Source organism: Chelmon rostratus, chromosome 23, assembly GCF_017976325.1.
Source record: "Chelmon rostratus isolate fCheRos1 chromosome 23, fCheRos1.pri, whole genome shotgun sequence".
NCBI lineage: Eukaryota > Metazoa > Chordata > Actinopteri > Chaetodontiformes > Chaetodontidae > Chelmon > Chelmon rostratus.
In genome coordinates, this window is record NC_055680.1 from 15,780,219 (window position 1) to 15,803,703 (window position 23,485).

General features: G+C 42.1%; 1 protein-coding gene across 2 annotated transcripts in view; it reads right to left on the reverse strand.

Moving 5' to 3' along the window:
• Positions 1 to 23,485, reverse strand: part of arhgap36 (Rho GTPase activating protein 36) — a 58,790-nt gene that overhangs the window by 18,336 nt on the left and 16,969 nt on the right. Inside the window, exons 1-3 of one of the 2 annotated variants that reach the window (XM_041965196.1) lie at positions 18,379 to 18,514; positions 8,899 to 9,055; positions 2,182 to 2,250 (exon numbers count right to left, since the gene is read on the reverse strand). In XM_041965196.1, the coding sequence (XP_041821130.1) occupies positions 2,182 to 2,250; positions 8,899 to 9,034 (205 nt within the window). In that variant the 5' untranslated portion in view covers positions 9,035 to 9,055; positions 18,379 to 18,514. Of the gene's footprint in view, positions 1 to 2,181; positions 2,251 to 8,898; positions 9,056 to 18,378; positions 18,515 to 23,485 lie in introns of those variants that run through there. The other variant, XM_041965195.1, reaches the window with a different exon arrangement.

The window sequence follows — 23,485 nt, forward strand, 5'->3', positions numbered from 1 at the left end:
CAGAGCTTTAGTTACTTGTTACTTTTCAGATTACCAGTTTTTAAACTCTTTCCATCCAGTGAAAACCATGTATGTCCAACTTTCCTGATGGGTGGAGAAAATTCTCCTCCTTCTTCAGCTAAATCAACTCTTTAAAAAGCCTCTAGCGGTGATGTTGTGATTCGCAAACAACCAAATTCTCCTCACCTGATTGTTAAAATCGCTGAAAATGCTAAAAACAAAAAAGGCGCTCTCCGTGGAGGACGAGTGTAGATCATGATTCTTATTTTCAGCTGATTATAATCTAATGAAAACATACTGTACGTATGAATGTTACACTCTCACGCGCTGCAGCTTTAAAGGATAACTTTCGTTTTTTACAACCTGGACCTTATTTCTAGCATTAAATACGACCAGACACCCAGACAACTTTGTTGGCATTTGGAGTCGTTTTAAAGAAATTAGCCCCAGAGGAGCGGCGCGTATATCCGTGTAATGCGAGTACTCGGGGCATCCATGCGCAGCCTCTAAATAACGCATAATCTGCGGCGAAACTCGTTCATATTCCAATATTTTGTTATGATATGCTGGTGCTATTCCCCTCTGAGCCGGCGGTCGGCTAGTTTAGCTGTAGTTTGGCACAGCTATGGTTCGTTATTCCGTATTCGTAGCCGACCGCCGCAGAGTTAGCCGTGTTGTGGCTGGCTGCTCGCAGTGTGCGGAGTTCGGAAATGACATCATCCACGTCAGAGGTAGTTGTCTAGTTTCGCCGCAGATTATGCGTTATATAGAGGCTGCATATGGATGCCCAGAGTACTCGCATTATACGGATATACGCGCCGCTCCTCTGGGGCTAATTTCTTCAAAACGACTCCAAATGCCACCAAAGTTGTCTGGGTGAGTAAATGGTCGTATTTAATGCTACAAATAAGGTCCAGGTTGTAAAAAACGAAAGTTATCCTTTAAGTAAAAGATCTGCTGAATATAAATAATGAAGGAGGTTGTCTTTTATTTTTATACCTCCACTTTAAGATTTAGATCCAGTAAAGAGCAGATATCATGCTGTTAGAAATGTCGAGATACACACTTTTCTCCTTCACATGAGTGTGTGGTCTGTATGTGAACACATGTCGGTAACTTACGGCCCAAAGACGAAGTAGATAAACGTCATGAGGGGAAATGCTACTTTTCAGGGGGGTGAAAGTATGAAGTCTTACAAAAGCGACAGCACAGAAAAGTAGGATTGTTCGAGTTTGTGGTTTGTGGTGACCTGTCAGCACCGAAAACATGGCGGTTTTAAAACTACATTACGACACGGGCCTCGACAAGACAGGACCTCAGTGTAAAAACACAGAGTCTTTGAAGCCTTTATAACCTCAGCTGATCTTGTGCTTTGGCCCCAAAACCAATTTCAAACTGATCAGATTACCATAAACCAAGTGACACACAGAGACTCCAGAGGCCTTCAGGGACCCTGAGGAGTGTTGGGCCAATGAGGCAGCTGCCTCCTTTTACTTGGAAAGCTGGAAAAACGTCAACGAGAGCTTTTAACTAATCGACAGATTAACTTAAATCACTTAAGATGCCATCTCAAAAAAACACTTTAAACATACTTATCAAATGAGACTGCAGCCATAAGTTTATTTCAAGTTCAACCACCCATCACATCCCTTTGAACAACGTAAATGTTAAGAGTAAAACATGACTTTAAGCTGGCTACTTCCAGTAATCAGGGCACTGGTGTGCACAAAAACACTCTCGCTGCTGATGGAGATGCGTTTTTATATGGAGGGTGACACTGCATGACTGTGGGAGAGCACGTTGAGGGCGTTTGCGCTCATTCATTATTAAGTTTATGGTGCAACAATGCATAAAAGGCGCCGAGACAATGAAACACAAGCCTGACTCACTGAATGCTCCATGAGTCAGCCGGCAGCCCTGAGACACTTGTGCTTTATAAACACAGCGTTTCAAGTATGTAAGTCCATTAGCGGTAAAAGCTGCCGGACGTCAGCGGCGGTGATGCTGCTGTAATGGACAGAGGGGACATTGTGTGTTGTAATATTTACCGTAGCAAACACTACAGAGCCTGTGGGTCACACGGGGACTTTGTGGGAACGCAGGTTATGAAAGCAGACAAACTGTGGTCGGAGACGGTTTCACGTCGAACCACACGAGACTGCGTTTGTGTGGTGAACTCACCTCGCTCTTTCTTTTCCTTTGAAAAGGAGTCAAACTTCCTGCGTAGAGATTTTCTCCGTTTGCGTATTTCTGTGAGGGAGGAAAAAAAAAAAAAGACATAGTCAAATAAAATGCTCAAGAATGTGTGGATGTGTGCAGTGTTAGTTCAGGGACGCCTGTCGCTGACTCTCCGGTCAACACAGACGAAGGCTCCTTTTATCAGCCTCAAATTAACTGAAGAAACTCAACCATCTCTTCTTTCTCTCAGGCACACACTCGCAATCCCAACCCTCCATCGTTACGACCTTTTTCCCTTTCCTCTCTTTTTCACTTGTTATCTTTTTCTCCTGAGTGCTCGCACCTCTTCCTCAGTCCTAAGAATAGAGCCGAGCATTTCAATGGCCGAGGCCTTGTTGTTTGTTTGAACAGCCCTTTGCTTAATGGCTGCACAGCCCCAGACAAGAAAGACAAAGGCAAACAGTGTGTGTGTGTGTGTGTTTTATATGGACATGGAGAGAGAGAGAGGTAAATAAACAGCCCAAAACTGTATTACTGGCATGACACTAAAGGGAAAATCCACATTTTAAACAGTAAAGCTGATGTTAAAGTGTTACACTGAAAAAACTTCGTGCAGTTGAGTTTAAGATTTAATGATGTGATTGAGCAAAGAGCTCACAAAGCATTTACAAAGAATTCCTTCATTAAAAACGCACAGACATGGGATGCAGTGACAAAAGCAAAAGATGTAAAATATGAACATGTAATTTACAGAGCAGACCTGAATGCCACACTGCAAGAAATGCGATGTCATTTCATTTGCATTCTCGCACCCTTTTTGTTTGCTGTTTTTCTCTAAATTCACGTGGATCACTCGCCAAACATTGAAAGAAAAAACACACATCAGTCACTTAAAAATATTGCTGGTGCAGTAACAGAGTTCGGCAGCAGAATACACTCGATGTAAATCCATGCTTATGTGCAGCAGAAGCTCTCTGTCTGTTGTATGTTTTCTTTTGTGTCCAGTCCTCTGTTTTATGACCTCTACCTCCCCCTCTGACTGGATTTACATGGAAGAAGCCGTTGTTTGGGTTACTAAAGCTGTTGTTTAGAGATCACCAATTCAAGGTCTTTTCCCTATTAAGGAACGATCAGAGACCCCTGCATCACAAATGATGCCGTCCAGAATATTTGGAACTGTAAAGATGGAAATTCATTGCTCATTTCCCCCTCAAACACTGGGAAAAACCAGCAAGTAGGGAAAAAAAAGAGTATCTGTGTCTATGTGAATGTGTGTGTATGTACTTATGTGTGTGTGTGTGTGCAAGACGGGATAAAAGGGTCAAATTCCCATGACTGCAGGAAATTAAAGTTTATTTCCAAAGTGCACGGCCCCGCCCACCTCACACACGCCACCTCCATCTTAGATAATCTCTCAGCAACGCCCCTCAGATGTCCGTCTGTGTGTGTGTGTGTGCGTATGTGTGTGATTACATAATGCACATTCACAAAGAGTTAAGATGACAGACAAACACAGAGAAAACAGCCCGGGCTTCCAAGTCCAACAGACTCGGATATTTTCCTGCAGTTTTGCATCATTACTTGTTGTTGGCGGAAAGTTTTGGTGAAAGGCATCATTTCAATCGATTACAGGATGCTGGAAATTGTACAAAACTGCTTCTTTTCTGCTTCTATTTAAACACAGATGAATCATTGAATGGCTATAGCAACAGCAGAGGATGCACGTAGCTGCTCAGTGAAACCTCTGATGATGAATAAACCGAGAGAGATCGAACATATTGGTGATGAAGGACTGATGGACTGTTAAAATTAAAAAAAATTTTACTTCATTCATTTTGTCTTATGTCTGTCCTCTTGTGCAGGACATCAGATTTCTTGTTTTATCCAGTAAACAAAATCCAATTTGCAATAATATAAATGGAGAAAAACAGCAAATTGTCAAAAAAGCTATTTATAAAGTGCTATTTTTGCTTGAAAATAAACTTGAACAGAAACACTTTGCCATTAATTCTGCAATTCTGTCAGTCGAGTGATTGCTTCAGGTACAGCCAAGACACTCTTTAGAAGGGGCTTTCCTGAATGTAAGAACAAAAAAGTGGAGATCAGGCAAAATTAGAGCAGAAAAAAACAAGTGAAAGTGAAGAAGATGAGAGGAAGGAGAGAGCGAGTTAGTTCGGAGTCCCCGCAGAGCAGCGATTCAGAGAACGGGCCTTGAGAACGAACTCGCAGCAACACCAAATAAGAGCAAATCAGCCTCAAAACTACTGACACGTTTCGCAAAGAATTCACAGGACGCTGCCAATAAAACTGAGAAACACATGCACAAACAAAGACAGAGGTGCACGCACACGGATGCCGGCACACACATGACCATACATGTTCATGAAAAAGAAGCATGCGTGCACAAAGAGCCCGGAGAGGTTTTAATGGCGTGGAGGGGGAAAAAAGAGAAAAAGAGAAGCTGAAGATTTTTGTGATGGAAAGAGTGATGAAACCGGAGGAGTGAAAGTGCAGAAGAAGAAACAAAACCAGCAGAAAGCCTAAAGCCAGGGAGGGGAGGACGGAGGGAGGTGGTGCAGAGACCGTGACGGGCCGGGTGGACTGCACAGATATCACCCCAGGGGAGAAACCGAGGACGAAAATTCCCACACTTACTCACAGAGCGCTGAGAGTAAGACTCAGACCAGCCCTGCAATCATGCCTGATGTTATTAACTGCACACAAGAAACATCTACATCTCTCCTTATTTAAGTTAAACTGGCGCGTCGGTTCATGAGCTGTTCGCAGGAAGCAGAAAAAAAAGGGCCGCTGCTGATTAAACTCCCCGTATTTGCCGCCACTGCTTCATCACCCAACAAGTTCACTTCCAATGGGAAGCGGGAATGTGTGTTTTGTTGTGTTTTGCAGGCTCCACGTCCTTCCTCTCCGGCTGGGTTTGCGTGGGCTGAACGTCTTGTTTCGGTTAAGTGGAGCTGCTGTTTACAGATTACTTAATTCAAGGCCGGGTCCGTTCTGTACGTCCCAGATTGTTCCATATGGAATATCTGAGAAGTAAATCTGTAGCACAGGTTATCATGATTGACTGCTGGCCCAGATAATGTAAACATTTAAACAGGCGCAAAGCAGTGAACGCTAAGTTTACATTTATCCTTAAAGATCAGAAATTAAGAAAAAATAAGTGGAGGAGATGAAATGCAAAGGCTTCCCAAACATGAGGAGGGCAGGGGAGAGTGGAGTCTCACAGGATGTGTGTTGTTCTGACTCATATGTGACAAACACACACACACTTTTCCGTCACTTAAGGGACGATTCGTTTACTTAAATCCCCTGAGACCCGAAACCAAAGCCAAGTCTTAACCCTAAAATTCACATTGTTCCACTGTTCCAAAAATGTGCCAAATAGATTTATGTCCTCAGAATGAGAGTTATACACGTTCACATAGGCTTAATTCAGAAGAAAGCAGTACAGTGTGAGTATAAACATCTGATTGTTAAAGGACTGAATGAACAAGATCCAAACAGAGAAAACAAGAACACTGAAGCATCAAAAGTAACTGAAAACAGAAGAAATATTCATAGCAGAAAGTAAACGAAGAAATAAAACCACACGAACATAGTCATCAGCATAAAAATAAGAAACCGCGATGGTTTTAATTTCACTTTTGCTCTAATTAAAACAATCTGGACTCATCAGGATTAGCCTCAAGAAGCTTCATAGTGAGTTTTAGTCCAACTTTACTGCTTTGGTTCACTCTCACAGTATTTTTTCTGCAGCTGTTGTCAGTGAAACACCTCTAAAAACCCACCGTACCCTACCTGCTCAGCATTTAGCAGCTAAAGAGCCAGGTATCTCCCTCAGGGGTTGATGGAGACCAAAAGCTGAGAGCAGCTTTGCTGCATGGAGGTAAATTAAGTTAGTAAGCAAAAGGATTTTTGATCTCAATGGGAATCTGTGGATCTGTTTATTGGAGACCATGCGTAAACAGGACCTGAAGCAGCAGCGCGGTCAAAGTTGAGCAGGTCGGGGGTTAATAACCCTGAGAGGGGACAACAGTATGGGAGAAAGCGGTTGAGTCTGAGAAAATCAGCTTACATGCCGACCGGTCTCACAGGAGAAGGGCTGCACACACCACTTGTACAGTCAGCTGTGTTTGTTTCTGAGCATCAGACTCTCCGCTCTGTGATCCTCCTGACCCTCCAGCCCCAATAAATACAAGGGAAACCTCCCAGGCCGCAGTCTATGAGGTGTTTGTAAGATTTACGGGTTATTTGTGAAAACGATCCCACTTTATTGGCTGGATTTACTACCTCAGAGTTCAGATGGATAAGATGATTGCACACAAACCATATTTCAAAGCAGGGAGAGGTTCAGTGGCGAGAGGAGGAACGGCTGTGCAAGTAAACATCAGCGGAGGAAAAGTGTTGAGGTATGTCCCGCTGTTATCAAAGACTATTCAAACACACAGTCCAGGGCCTGACGTAGCCACTCATCCAGCTGTTAAGGTAGGACAGCAGCCTACGTAGAGGCTGTATCTTCTTATTTAGGGTGACGAAGATGATATTCTGCATGGAACAGAAGCTTACATTCATGACCCAACATCTTTAAGCCTTGCTGTTTGTCAAATGTATTGAGGTTTCATGCAGCTCCAACAGCTTTCACCATTAAGCAGCCTTTAAGTAGCCTGAGAGGAGGAAACCAGGGCAAAAAGAAAGCCAAAAAGCACCACTTGCTGCAGCTTGTTGAGCTCATTGCTCTGACTGCATGCTAATAACCGGTGGCTGCACAATAAGAGGACCATAGAGAGGCTTTAGAAAGAAAACGGATCAGAAACGATAGATGTGAAGGAGACAAACATAACATTTTGAAAAGCGAGGGAGACATTTACCGCTCCCATCCCCAGAGGAAACTAGGCCCTTGGCAGAGATAATGAAAACAGGCAGAAGGTCAGTGGGAGTTTAGTCTTGAAGCTGCAGTCGCATTGCAGCCTCACTAACAAGTGATGAGCAAACATGTTTTAAACAGACCTGCTGTGGAGGCAGAGACACCTGCATGTACCTGCATGTACCTGCATGTACCTGCATGTGAAGAGGCCCCAACACATCGTTTGACCTCATTTGCAAGATAGTGGAGAGTTTGCGTTGCACAGGGCAGAGCAGACACCTATGCGGTCCTGGCTTTGGCAAACTGAAAGCAATGATTGAACCATTAGGCCTGACTTGAGTTTTTCAGCAAATCAAAGTCTGCTGTTTAACTTCCTGCTTTCCCAGTCGGAAAACTAACAGTTTGTTTGCAGGATTAGAACTGAGGATATCATATTCCAGTGCCAGAGCCAGAAAGAAAACAACAACACAATAAAGGCCACAAAAAAAGGGCGACTGGTGTGAATGAGATTGACACAGCTGTGAATTCACTCTGATTTATCAGGCTACAGCCAAGCCGCAGAGCTCAGGATCGTGTCCAGAGCTGAGAAAGGCACTCGGCCTCGTATCATATTCAGCCCCAGCAGTTTTTTGGCTCCGGCTCCACATGAGATTATTTTCCTTTCGATAGCAGATCATCCTTTTAGAAACCGTCCTCGTCAGAGATAGCATTAGCCATCTTTCAACTTTATTAAAGTTGAAAAATGGCTAAAAACGGCATTTGTTCAGCCGCCGAGCAGGAAGGAGCTAATCTAACCCACCTTTCTCTGATATTTCACTGACAAGTTTGCACACTTCTCATTTTCTATCCACAAATATTGCCTCACATTTTTTAAACCCACCCCAAATCCCCCAAGATAAACTGCACTCCAAATCCAGCCAGTGGTATTTCAGTTATTGAGTGAAACACGCAGATGATTAAACACACCACACAGCATCCTTTGCCCCGTCTTATCGTAGCTGACAACTCGGACTGCTCACACATGTGGCCGAGGAGAGCTGAATGAGCGTGCAGGCTCATCCTCCACGTCTTCCTGCTTCACGCTCATTCCTCAGATTCCCTGACAGACCGTTATGGCTCCCTCGACAGTCGGAGGCTCGTCCTCCCTCAAGGACAGTTCAACCTCAGCGGTCACCGGACGGGGCAGAGTCACTCGTTATCAGCCACTTAATCTAAACTGGCGCCGGGTTGACCATGTCACCCCTTAGCTCCTCCAACCTCTCGGCTCCCACTCGTCTCCACAACCCATAATTGAAGACAAAAAGTCAAAATTCTCTGATTCCAGCTTTTGAAATGTGAATATTTCCTGTTTTCTTCACTGTTCTGTGACAAATAAACTGAATATCTTTGCGTTGTGGACAAAACAAGACATTTGAGGACATTATCTTAGGCTTTAGGAAACAATGATTCATGTCTTTTCTGACATTTTATAGAGAAAACAATTAATCAAGAAAATAATTGACAGATCAATCAACAATGAAAGTAATGGTTAGTAGCACTAATGTTAATTAGGGAGCTTTAGAGGTGCTGGTAGCTGGATTTCTTTACTTTTAACAGAGGCTAAACTAATTGACTCCAGGCTCTTGCTTCATATTTAGCATGAAGATGAGAGTATGAATAGTCTCATAAGACTCTTTGCAAGACAGCAAAAACGTGCTAAAATGTTGAACTATTCCTTTAAATCATGTTCATAGGTGCAGCCAAATCAATGCTTTAAAAGAATGAACTCAAGAAGAGAAAACTACCCTTACTGGGCAACATGTTGAATCATGACCATCCTATAATAGCTATGTTCGTACCTCTTGGGATGCTGATCTTGAAGTCCAGGTCCCTCTCTTCCAGGTGGTACAAGGCGACTTCCTGTAACCGGGCTCGCTCCAGCTCTGACAGGCTCTGGATGGGAACCGGCTGTAACCGCACACTCTGACCCAACATGGTCGCCCACGTGTGGTCCCCCTGCCGGGACAAGAGACGAGGGGTTAGTGAGGAAGGACCGTATTAATCACGATCGCCACTTATCCTCTTATCCATTTACAACTAATTTTCTGCCAAAGCCTCACAGTCTGCCATTATCAACCAACCATCAAGCTCTTTAAGGGCAAAAAACCCTCAAATGGCACAAAAGCTAGAAGATTCAGTTACAAACAGCGACTCACAAGTCCCAAACTTCGTCCCTGCTTTCATCTTTAAGACTTCAGGCTGTAAACAACAAGCTGACCAGAAGCTCGGGCTGGATGTGGCTCAAAGAGTTGATGTCTCACTTGTATATTGGAGGTAAACACAGCCAAATATTCACAGAAATAGGAAAGTAACTAAGTACATTTACTCAAGCGTTATACTGAATTATAATTTTGATCTACTTTACTTGAGTTATTCCATTTTCTGCTCCACTACAGGAAATACTTTTTATTCCACATTACTGATTTCAAAGCTTTAGCTACTGCGGAAATTCAGATCATTAATACAAAATCTACTCAACTAATAACTATGACACATTATTTCTTAATATTTATTAATCATCATATATTAAACTACTTAGCAATTTTAAGTAGCAACATTAAAGTAACAGAAATGAATGCATTCATAATTATAATCTAATAATACACATTATTCTGAATAATGAGTTTACTTTTAATACTTTAAGTATTATAGATGCTGATAGTTTTGTACTTTTACTTGTACCAGTATTTGCAATGGTACTGCTACTTTTACTGAAGTGAAAGCTGTGTACACTGTGAGTGCAGTTTTGTGTCAGGAATCAGTCAGATATCATGTGCTTTTATTATCACTCCTCTCATTCTCTTCACATGAACAGGCTTTTGATTGTATTATTAGTTTACACATTCAGCTACCGACTGTGGTTTGTTCAGGCTTTGTCTCTCACCCTTGAGATTTCTCTACAATGGCTGCTAATTTAAGTCTCTCTCTCTCTCCAGCCACAGCCGTGTTGTTTCAGTGGGGAACTCCACTGACTGAACACATGAGGGGCCATGTGTTGGTTAATTTGTTTGAAAAAACCTGGACGTCATGTCTTTACCTCCAGTGTTTCAAGCTTTTTCCATGCAGAACATGACACTACCACAGTGGACCTGAGGGTCAATCACAGGCTGGAGCGTAATATTGAGTTGGCTTTTGATTTGATTCTAGTTCTTCATCATCTATTTAATCTTTTATTCATTCATTTTTTTAATGCATTCAAAGGACGACATGGCTAATCTAAACTTGATAATAAGCTCAGAAATCTCCAAAATTTCCTCCTTGAATTCTTCAGGCATCCTTGAAACTCTCGTAACTGTGGTAAAATGATCTGAACTCAAGGGTCACTTACTGTTTTCTTCAACAGAAAGCATGATAATAAAGTATAATATTCAAATCAGTCCACCTCGACCACACAAAACACTAAAATTACACACAAATGCATCAGAAGCAACAATTCAATGATACAACAGTAAAACATTTTTCAGCATTATGAGCACTTTCTTACACACACACACACGCACACACATAGTTTCATGCTCCATTGTAAACTGCAGGGCTCTGGGGTCTTGTGAAATCCATTTATCGCTGCTAAAATGCCGCCATGCAACACGCCGATTAATAAATAGAACTATTGTTAGTCCAGTAAAACTTTTTCAGATATTCCCTCGTGAACAGCTGGAATTTCTTTTCCTGCAGTCTGAAGCAGATGTTTTATTTAGCGACTTCCGTTGAAGAAGCACTTCACTGTTGCACTAAACATCTGAGTGGATACATCCATCCGTGCAGGCGAGATGCTGAGATAGGCCGAGCTCCAGCTAATAATGTCTGGGAGACTATCTGAGACATGGACAGACAAATTTGACCCCGCTTTCATTATACAATGATCCCACCTCCCCATGGAGATCATTTTAATTTAACCTCAAAACTGGACTTTATTGGACACAAAACATCTGAGGCTTCAAATGGACCCACTGGTCTCAAAGTAACGCCAGTGGGGGGGGTGTAACTAAGTATATTTACTCAAGTACTGTCCTTAAGTACAAATCTTAACCTTAATTAGCCAATTTTTATAATAAATTATAATTTTTCATGCTAAAAACGTTCATGCTTTCAACAAATATGAGGATTTCTTGCTTTTCCTCGTAATTATGTTAATAATCTGATTTATTTTTCATTAACATTTAATTTTGTGTCATTGGTTGGACAAAACAAGCATTGCGAAGGTGTCACTTGGGCTCTGGCTAATTGTGACAGCTCACTATTTTCTGAATTTTTACAATCGATTAATGGAGAAAATGATCACAGTCACAGGAGACATTTTTCTGCATTGACTACTGTTACTTTTAATAATTTCAGTACATTTTCTGTATTATACTTAGATTTTTTTTACTTAAGCAACATTTTCAATACAGCACTTTCAGTTGTAGTGTGGCATTAGTACTTTTACTTCTAAATACTTCCTCTTACTTCCCCAGGAAACAGGAAAAACAAAATGAAGTGAAGAGTGAAGCTGAGGCTTGGTGAACGACTGAGGGAGGAGAGGCAGCGGTTTGATGGAGGGATGCAGCGACCAGGGGTTAACAAGAAGCAGACAAACACACTCTAGATCTGAGGCCCCTGTTTCAAGACTGGCTGACCCTGTCAGACAAAAACATGTTTGTGATGTATGTGTGCAGTGCCTGCACGCTGGAGGAACGCCGCGTGAAAGTATGTCAATCAATCAGCTTCTAAATGACTCAATGATAAACAGACGCACTGCACTCAGACTTCCTGTGTCTCCCAGCACAAACCAAGATAACCTTTACGACATCGCTGGGACAATTTCCTCAGACTTGACAAAGCTCCTCTTGATCCACAGAAGACATTACGCAACTGTTTTCGCATGCTGACGAGACGCCTCGTGACTGGTGAAGTGATCTCAGTGTGTAAAATTGACGGAGTCTCCATTTATGTCATGCATGGTTCAGTTATAGTTATGTCACACAAGTCAGAAATGTTCAAAACCTGCATTAAAATGTGGAGCGTTTCATACATTTACAGCCCATATTTCCAAAGAAGCCTGCACGTGCTCTGCGTCATTTTAACTGTTGTATACACAGAGTAATAAACTCTGAGCAAGACCACTTCAGGCTTCATGCTTAAAGTCTAAAGCTCGCTGGTTCCTGCCTTTAGCGCCGTGCACTGATTGAACTTTTACAGACTATAAGAACAACATGCTGCATTCCCCTATATGGCCTTGACACGTACAGGAAAATGCTGAGGCAATCAACCGAGAATGGCTGCAACTACAAAGCTATTCAGTGCTCATGAATTCAGATTTTCCTTTGGAAGACAAACATTGTTTTATTTCCTCTTTTAAAAAGTTGCACAGCGTCCACTTAAAGGAACCACTGAAAGAACCCGACCAAAGCTTAGAACTTGACTTTATCTGAGTACTATACACGTGTATACATGCCTTTATATAATCATCCTTTTGTAAGCAATCTGCCTCCAGCCTTATCTCATCCTGCCTTAAATTATGCAACCTTTCATAATCATTTATAGTGACCGCCTCGCTCCGTGTGGCGTCTCCTCTGTGCATATACATTTACTTCCACATGTCTGTCTCATGTCTGTAAGTGAGCCGGCCTCGGCCCACATGGCACAGCGTGATTGGAGAAAATTGCTTTGGCCTTAATGCTAAACGCAACCAGACAATCCCACTGTGGTGAAACTGGATGACAGCTGCCCACAGAGGTGGGTGAGGCCTTGTCTACTTTTTGCTAAAAAGGGTGACACACAGCGTCTCAAAGCAAACATGGCTCAGTGGCAATAGCAATACCATGGGAACGTCCAATGGCAGGAGCTGACATTTAGGATAAGCGCCTTGACTCATGCTCAGTGTGTTTAGAGAAAGTCAGCCTATACATTATCTCGTATATTTTCTCTCTCTCTGGAACAGATGTGCGTATTTATGTGTCACAAAATAAAACGTTCGTCACATTTGCCTCAGTGCAGTCAGTGTTTGTTATTGCACGGCAACAATGAGATGCACAACCGCACATTTACTCTGTGACCCACGCCATCCACGTTCAAGTTCACGGTTTCTGAAATATACGATACGCAGCTTCTGTAACCAAACAGCCCGGACGATCCCAACGAGGAGCTGGAGGTCATCAACATATGAAATGCATCATTCATTGTGAATTTGTCTCATTTGTCTGTTCCCACATGTGCGCAGTCATAAGTGTTCATATGTGTCCAATCATCTGTGCTGGGGTCAGTAAATCCCTCTGTTGCCGATACTGAACTTGTTTGCTCATGTGTGGATAATGTGCTATGTCCAGTGTTGTTTGGCTCCTTTGATTTGTTCATTCCTGTGGTGCAATATAAAGTCAAAACTGTAATTTAATACAATAATATACCACATCATCATCATATAACCACATAAAATCTGATTGTGATCAGCATGTTTGACCAGCGAACTCTGCATGTGGTTTTTGGTGGCGTAAACATAAGGTGTCTCTTAATGTTGAGGCAAACCAAACATAACTTGTGGTGAAGAACTTTAGTCCGATTTTAAAGATCAGACTCAACCATTATGACAGATCAATGTTGTGTTTGACGACACAGTGACCTGGCCATCGTTCCAGGACTAGGAAGGGCAGATTCAACAATTCCCATTCTTCAGATTTTCTATTGAATCATGGATGTCATCGATTCCAGGAACCAGAAACCAGGAGGGGGGACTGTGACTACGGCTTAGATGTCTAATTCCATTTGTTACACAAAGCTAGTTCTTGACTATTTTAAAGGTCTAGTGTGCCAGATGCAGCTTTATCTATTGGCAGAAAATGGCAGAAATGGAATATAATATTCAGAATTATGTTTTCATCAGTGTATAATCACCTTTAAATAAGCTGCAACCTCACCACCAGATGCCACTAAATCCAACAACTGGTCCTTTAAGTATTGTAACAACACAGTAGAGACCTCAACAGGCATAGCAACACTAACAAAAAACCAAACCCTACTTTGAGTGTGTGTAGTACATTGCTTTTCCCTTTGAGCTGATACTAATATCACATTATTTTTCACAATTTCCAGATGTTCACCAAGTCCTTTGTGATTTCACTCTCGCCTTAAGAATACATGAGAATGAGATGAGATCTGGACTGAAGAACATCACATCAGGGTGAACATTTTTTAAGTTTTAGTTACTTATTTCATGAATCTCTCATCTCATCATCACAAAGTGTGTAAATAAAATAAAATCAGGCAACCAACATAAAAACAGTTCTAAAAAGCCTGGCTTGAGGAACAACCAACAAACCCTGAGCAGAGGACCTTAACGACCTGCTGTTAATGTAGAGCTGTAGTAGACCTCTAACGTAGGCAGGCACCTCACCACACAGGGCTCTATAAGTAATCACAAGAACTTTAAATTGGATTCTGAATTGGATGCTAAGACAAAGAAGAGAAACCTGAATCACGAGACCTTTTAGAGCTGAAAAGCTCTGAAGCAGCATTTTGGACCACATGTCAACAATCCTGAGGCAGGTGAAAAGGTGGTGATGACATGAAAAGCATGAACTCCATCATCTCCATCCCCATCTCCGCTTAGTAAACCCAGAAAGAAGCATTTCAACTCTGGAGATCAAACAGGACGAAGGCATTGCCAGGAGGAGTGATTACAGTCAAGAACATACCGTACACAGAGCAGCACCTGCTAAAACTTTCAGATTATAACCCTCTTAAAATGCCAGAAAATGTGTTTGATTACATGCATTTGTATGTACAACACAAGGAGTGTGTTCACATGAGGTTTGTGTTTTCCTACCCAGCCTGATGAAGTGATAAAGTAAAAGAAATGTTCTCTGATAGCTAACAGATGCTTCTTGTTTTGTTTGCCTTTCACTATTTTCTCCCCCCACACCAGATCCCATTCACTTTTTTGTCGTTTTTAAATCTCTCGCCCCTCTGCCTCTTGTTTCCCCGCCTTCCCTCTCTCTCTCTGTTTCTATTTCGTCCTCCCTCAGCTCTCCGTCGGGCTGCTGTTAATGCGACTGTGTGTATTCGTCCCTCCCATGGGCGCTTCTGTTCCTTTCTCCGTGTGCTATTCATCATTAACCTCAGCCTTTCATCCTTCAGTGCATATGAGACAGAGATTAATGCGACCGCTCGCTCTCATTCATTAGCAGAAAGTGACGAGATTATTTTCCCCGAGTAACTGGAAAGTTTGAATTGTTTCCATTGACATTAACATAATAACTGCACTTCATTACTGAGAAATTTCATTTTTTGCTTCACGTCCCGGCTAGATCCTCACTGTGGGTACGGATATGGTCTTACCCATGATGCAACAGTGTGTTTGCTTAATGACATGAAGGTGTGATGCATTAACATAACATTAGGTCTATATAAAGAAGAGGAACCAAAGTTTTGTGTATTTCCCCAGAACGCTGCATATTTAGATGGATATTTGTGTTACTCCATACTTTGATGCATTAACTCTGGGGGGAAACTTCTGGTTTAATCCACCCTTCCAGTCATCATTTCAATCTAATGCCAGGATCAGACGACAGGATATTTTTGTCTTTCGAGATGTTCGCTTAGTCAGATTAGTAAATCATACAATTTAAATCCTTGCCGAGAGACATGGTGGATTATGTGGTGGGCCCTGACCAATCACAGCTTCCTGTCTAGGGTCGTGACTTGCGTGACATACACCTAAATATCTACTGCAACTCCCCCTGCTGGCCAGAGGCAATGACTGCTATGACTGCTATTCTGCTGTACTTTAAGTTTAACTTTTCATTAAAAATCATTATGTTGATTTCTGACAAAACATATTTGCTGTTGAATTTCTAGGAGAAAGAAAACTTCGTCAAACACAACGTAAGATAAAAATGACAACTGTGGCACCTGACGGTCATTTCCCAAAGCCCTCCAAAATGACAGATTTTGGAGCATTTAAGAAGCTCATATTAAGTCTAATTCAGCATTAGAGCTGAGTTTCATATAATAAATCATCATTTTACATGTAAAAAATAAAAAAATAAAACATATTGCATCCTTACACTGTGTATATTCCTATATATATATATATATATATATATATATGTATACTTTTACGCTATTAAAATACTGATAATACAAAAGTACTCTTTATTCTATATGGTGCTTCTGCGCTGATCAAATCATTCATTTCTTACTCCAATTTAGATAAGAAACCTTGGCTAACTGAGAGAGCCACATCTTGCTGACCAGTGATGATTTGTGTCAGGACGTTGTTCCACTGGACAGATATTTGGAAAAGCCCTCTCCTGTGTAAGCGGCGGGGGCAGGGTATTAAATTCATGTGCCGATCAGCTGTGTGGCATCTTTTCTTTCTCTTTTTGTTCACACACAGTATGTTTTCCCAGCTCTCTACATCCCTGCATGCCGCCCTGGGGGCTTTGCTGCTTCATTGGTGAGGTACAATACGTTAACAGTTGGCTCTTCTATACCAACTCTGTATTAGACTAAAAATAAATCCCTAATGCATAAACCGTGACCTAAAGCTTTACTTCTCCCATCAGTACTTTAAAGGATCTCAGGAGTAGAGAACAAATGAATAAGGCTTTTATATACGTAATACATACAGCATATATAGTTTTACACAAAGGCTGGTAGCAGAAAGAGGACAAACTCACATAAAAAGCCAGATTTGATGAATCAAATTCAATTTGACGTTTGTTTGAAAAAGCTTTCCAGTATAAGAAGTGTTTAATTTAAATCATTTCTTCTCATCCCTGGAAATACAACCAATTTATTGTGTTTTTCCCCCCAATCGCTGTATATGGACACAGAAATAATGAGCTCAAACTTCTGCTGTGGCTCCATGATTCTTTCTAATGAAGGAACATTATCGTCACATTATTCAGCTCCACGCTGTGTTTTCATCAAAGTAATCAGGAGCGGCGGCCGGTCTCATTAGGATGCTCTCAGGAACACATCACAACTGAGCCTGGCACTCATTAGTATGCAAAGGTACTTACTCATTCACACCAGCACTGACAAGAAAGAACACACACACAGAGACGCACACACACATACGTAAACAGACAGGCTGCACTAATAGGCCCCTTGGCAGTGCTAAGGATTGAGGCTCAGCCACAGAAACAGGTCTTACGTCGTCACAGCAGCCCTATTGTGTCAGTTCTGACTAAACTGGCATGTTACCACACACACACACACACACACGTGTACACACACACTTTTTGGGGATCACACAGACTCCCTGCTGTCTGGAATTGAATGTTAGGCCAGTAGACGAATACCAGCAGAAGTGGATTAGTTGGATGATGCCAAAACCTTGTTTATGTATGTGCAAGAGGTGCAGAGTGTTGGTGTGTGTGTGATTGCTGCTGCATACATCACAATGCATGTTGTCTAAAGTGATGAAAACACTGACGAAAGCCAGAAAATGTGAGTAAATTTCAAGGTTCTTTAGTTGTTCTGTGTCAAAATATAATTTCCTAAATTGTGATGTTCAGAGATATTCTCGCCTGCTTTCAGCTCGTGTAAACCACGTCAGAGCATGAGATCCAAGATTCTCGCTTTTTCAGCCAACAGCTTGACCTCATTTGGGGGAGTTAATTAAGTAACCTTGTTTACCATCTTTTAAAAGCCTGAATTAACGGTGTTTACAAAGTTGCTCACCTGCCTAATTTTAGCGAGCAGAGCTCCTCGGGGATCCATGAGTTTTAGGAAACATCCGCTGTTTTCCAGAACACATAAATAAAAAAGTCTTATTGTACGCATAAGACAAGACTTTTCAGGAAATACTGGACAGATTCTCAGACAAATAAAGGTCTTACTACTTCAAACACATGTTTAATTCTGGAGAGCTTTCCTTCACTGTCATTTTATAACGTATGTAATAGGTCTTCCACTCAAAAAGATCCCAATAAGACATCAACTTCAGTGAGATTTAGCATCATTGATCATAAATCACCAAAGTATTCTCTGCTGTACACACACTTAACACACACACTTACCACACACAGACAGACAGACACTGAAAACACAACTTGAGTTAAATCCTTCATCCATCAACTTCTGAAAAGGCTGAAAAAGTACAGCAATAACACAGCTGACAGGTGGCTTTTGAGATGTCAAGGTGTGCACACACACACACGCACACAGAGACACACACAGACACACACAGACACACACAGACACATACAGACACACAGAGACACACACAGAGAGAGAGAGAGAGAGAGAGAGAGAGAGAGAGAGAGAGAGAGAGAGAGAGAGAGAGAGAGAGAGGGGACCTGTATTGGGGTGTCAATTCAATTAAAATCCCCTGCAGTCAGTCCTTATAGATTTCTCAGACCTGGTTATTCAGACTTTGTTTAGGCACTAAAAAGCATTTGAGCAGCTCGGAAGGTCGGACTTAAAGAAGCAAGTGAGTGAGTGTAAAAGAGAGGGAGGGAAAGAGAGAGAGAGGGGAGGGCTGAGAAGTCAGTTAGATTAAGAGAGGAGGAGGAGGAGGAGGAGGAGCGCCGCATACTGAATTGACTTCCAGGAGCTGAGAACATAAACACAAGAGAGAGGAGAGAAAGGAAAGGAAAGGAAAGGAAAGGAGGGAGGGGAAGTTGTATAGGAGGACGATGCACGATGGAGGGAAGAGTTTGAGAAAGAGTGAAGGAAGAAGGAAAGGGAGACTAGGAGAGAAGGAGGTAGCAAGGAGGAAGAGAATGGGGGGCTAAGAATAGAGGGAAGAGAGAGAGGAAGCAAGGACGGAGGGAAGGAAAATGTAAAGCAGAAAATTGGGCAGGAAGGATGAGAAGGAAGTAAGTAGGAGGTATAGGGAAGAAAAGCAAGAGCAAGACAAGGAGCCAACTGTGGATATAAAGGGGTAGGATGCAAGGATAGGAGGTGAAGAAGTAGAGAAGGGAATGAAGGAGCCATAGAAGGAAATAGGGTAGGGAGCAAAGTAATGGGCTAATATAAGACATAAAGGAAGGGAGCATAAAAATAAATTTATAGAGGAGATAAGGAGGTAGAGAAGCACATAATATCTAGGAAATGAGGTATAGAAAAGAAAGGATAGCAAGAAAATGAGTTAAAATGGGAGAGAAAGATGTAGGAAAGGAAAATAGGAGGTAAGGAGTGAGAAAATTAGTTAGGGAAGCTGAAAAGGATAAAAGGGACAAAAGGAGGTATGAGGTAGACAAAAAAGGAGGGAGCAGGAGCAGGAAGTGGGGGAGCAGAGAAGGAAGAAAAATGAAAAGAGGGAGGTCTAAGAGGAAAAGGAGGGGTAAGGAAGGAAAGGAGGAGCAAGAAATGAGGAAACAAAGGGGAGAGGAGTTAGGAAGTGAGAAAATTAGGAAGATGAGCAGAGAAGGTTTAAAGAAATGAGGAGAAGCAGGAGGTAGAGAACAAGAAAAGGAGCTCATACATGATATAAGAAGGTGGGGGGGGGGGCAGGAGGTAGAAAGTGAGTGAGAGACAGGTAGGAAAGGAGAAAATAGGGTGGGAGGTAGGGGGTAAGGAGAGAAGAAATGAAGGTAATACTGTAAAGACAGAAAGGCAGGAAAAGAGTGGAAGGAGGGAGGAAAAAGAAGGTGGAAGTGGAGAAAAGGAGGCAAGGAAGGAAGAAAGGAGAGGAGGGAGAGAAAGGTACAGAAGGAGGAGGTAGGATGGGAAAGGGAGATTGACAATGAGGTGAGGAAGGAAGAGAATGAGGTTAGGAGGGAGAGAAAGAAGGAATAGAGGAAGAGATTGAAGGAGAGGAAGGTAGAAGCCAAAGGGAGGTGAGGAGGGAGGGAGAGAATGTGAGTGGAAGGAGGATTACAACAGGATAAAAGCTCTATAAAAAGGACAGAGAGGAGAGAGAGAGAGAGAGAGAGCGAGAGAGAGAAAATAACAGATGAGAGAAAGAAACTCGAGACTGTGAGGAAAAACAAAGATGTTTTATTAGAAGAGAAGAAAGGATGAGAGAAAAGGGGAGAAGAAGAGGAGGAAGAGTCCACAAACTGAGCATTTCTTACAGCAAGACTGTTCAGCAAAACGACCCTTTATGATTTTTGAAGCATAAATGCAATCACCAGAAGTAAGAAGCTAAGAACTACAGCACGGTCACATGACTTCAATGTCTTTAGCCACCGGTTTACAAAAACCTTCTTTAAGAAACATAAAGACTTCAAAATGAGGGGGGTGTGGTATTCACTGATATTATATATTGTAGAGCAAGACATGGAAATCTCTTAATCTTAAAGATTTCGGGCATTCAACCAAAAACCTGCTCGAAAAGCCTATTTACTAGCAGCTTTAAAGTGATTTTGAATCCGATTCTGCATGGCTGGTATTAGAGGTTAATCTGTTCATACCCGTTATACTGCGGTTTTAACAGGTTTCACATTCATCTTCCTAAAAATGACTTGATGGCTGCTTCTGTAGCTGCTAAATGCTCCTTTGTGCTCACCAGCTAGCTGCTAGCGTTGTCCGTGAAATAAAGAGTAAAGCTGCAAAACCAAAGCGAGGAGCTGAAAGAGTCAGCTGATGATTCCCTGTAGGTTTGTCACTTCATGCAACAACTTCCACACATAAGCACAGTAGATCTATTGTGAACATGTAAAAGTTTGATATGTGCAGCTTTAACAACGTCTAATTGACGGACTAAAGAGCTATCAATGACCTCATCCCATAGACAAACCCTGATCTGTTACTCTTGAGGCATTTCCGCATTTTGGTGTGAATGACATATATTATAATGTGGGGAGTTTGTGTTGCTATGTGAATCAATAAACTGATAAAATCCTGCAGAAAACTCCAGCCTGTGTGCGTGTGCGCGTGTGTTGAAACGAGCCTGGAAAATGTCCGTCAGCGCTCCAGCTGTGGGGCCCCAAAACAACGGCATCTAACATTGATGACACCGTGACCTTTTTCTGTGGTCGACCCCCAGCAGAGTTCAGATTTCACGACCCCGATCACCTAATGCGGGTGGGCGCCAATAAGGAGAGACAAACAGGCCAAAAACGACTCGACGGTCGCTGCACAGGGGAAACATTACAAACAAACATCACCCTGAAGACAGGGGCTGAAGACTAAACAGACGAAACCCAGAGCAACACAGCTCAACAGCTACAGAGAGGAGGAGGATTTATAACATCTGATATGAAAGCTGTTCTTGAGACTCTTTTAAGCTAACTTGCATCCTCTTGCAGCAGCAGATAACACCATATTCATTTAAAGACAATAAAATTTATTATATTTACATAATTACACTGATGATGATTGGTCGACATCCCCGTTCTTCCTGTTACACCCAAGGGAAATGTCTCAAAATAAAAAATGTACACACACACTACAGGAACCAGTGATGGAAAGTAATCAAGTACTTAATACTTAAGTAAAAGTTGTGATTACTTCTCCCACCAGTGTTAGGAACAGCAGGCCCCCCTGTGTGAACACTCATCTTCCTATTGCATAATGCTGAAATGTGCTTGTTAAAGTAGAAATAGTCTTGACCTTTGACCCCTGGCCTGTCCTTTTCCATTGATCTCATGGATATCACACAACGGCCAGTGCGTGTGTCAGCTTATTCTCCTCTCATCTTCCGGCTTCCCCCCCCATCATCTTTGATCCTCCATCCTTCCTGTAACGCCGCCATACATTTCCAGGTCAAAGGTCACGAGTGCCGTTGTGTGGCGATACGACTCGTGTCCTCAAACTCGAGTGCTGACTCTGACCGACGCTTAAAAACAGGATGGATGATGAACAGGCAACACACCCCCCTCCTGTTGAACCAGGATATCCATGTCAGGACAACCATGTTGAACTTCATTGACTACACCGCCACCTACAGTCTGAACGGCGCACAACAAGACAAAATGATTAATTCATTAAAACGTGCCGAAAATGTAGTGGACGTTTCCAGCGTGTTTTTATAAGTCTGGACACCAAATTAAAGCTGTGATCCACTCACAGATCATATTCTGTGTGCATCCTCTTTACAAAGGAAACCTTCTTTTCCTGCCCAGACAGTGTGTGAAAATAAACTATAATAGCTAAGAAACACGGAATTCAGAGTGTTCAACGTTGGGATGACGAACAGCTACTGGACAACAAGCTGTAAAACCTGCCAACACAGAAACCGCTGCTTCAGGGACATTTCTACATGTGCAAATCTCAGAGAAACATTCAATGTTTTATATGTATTGGCAAAAAATGACAACCGTTTTAGTAGTGCATCTATTACAACTGAACACTGAATTTTGACAGTAAGTTAACAAACCTTTTAACTCTACATCTTTATACATATCTTGCATCTAATTAAAGGCTGTAATTTAAAAATGTAATCTGCACTAGCTGATTTTTGGCCTCTTTAAGGGAAGCACAACAAACTGTAAATACTTGTTATATATTCACTTATAATCACTTTATGAAGTTGATATGCCGGATGTGTTGGCCCACAGTTTACACATCCAGCAGGCACAGATTAACATCTACTCATTTGTAACCTTGCTTCTGGCCACCAGAATGAATGTGAGGTCCAATATCTACTCTTGCCTCAGCTCTGTTTTCCGCCGGCTCATTCGGGAAATATCGGTGTCTTTAGCTGCTAAATGCTCCACAGTCACTCACTTTCCTCACTCACTGTCTGTCAGCTGTTTGGTGCTGATGAGACACTGATGAGAGTGAGTCCAAACAGAAAAGTTGCAGGCCGGAAAACAAAAACATTGAGCTGCTAAAGTCAAGCTCGATTGTTTTCAAGTGGGGAAAGAGGAACCAAAGTTCAGAAAGTGGACAGGCGACTCCTTCACCGACTGAACTCCACAACTTCAGCTAATAACTCCTGGAAAATTACTGACTAACAAGCTACTCCTTACAGGAGCAGGAGTAGGTGTAATTACCACCACACTTTTACAGACACACGCTCACGTAAAAACAGATATTTAAGCAGGCAGTTTGTGCCAGCTCCTGACTCGATGTGTGCAGAAGCGTGAAGCTATTACTGCTGCGCACAGACTCCCATATATATATAGTCGCAAAACACACCTGGGGCAGTGGTAAATGTCGTGTTCTTGCATATAAAGTTACCTGCGCTGACGCCTGTGGATTACTTTTTACACGCTGCTACGTGACTGAGCATCCAGCCAAGTACTGTAATGCATGATCAAGCAGCTAAAATAAAAAAACACTTACAGAGTCAGCAGCCCAGAACTCTGTTTACTCCTGTTACTTCAGAAAAGAGTTTAATTTTCACGGATTTTCATTATTTTGGCAACACATTTCATGCCATCATTTATTTGGCTAATAAAAAGTCTCTGGATATTGTTTGAAGGCTTATGGCTACAGCTCAAAGTGCTCAGTTTCTATCTAACAGTTTCTTGGAGATGAAGAGCATTACTCAATCACCTTTGTGGTTATTTC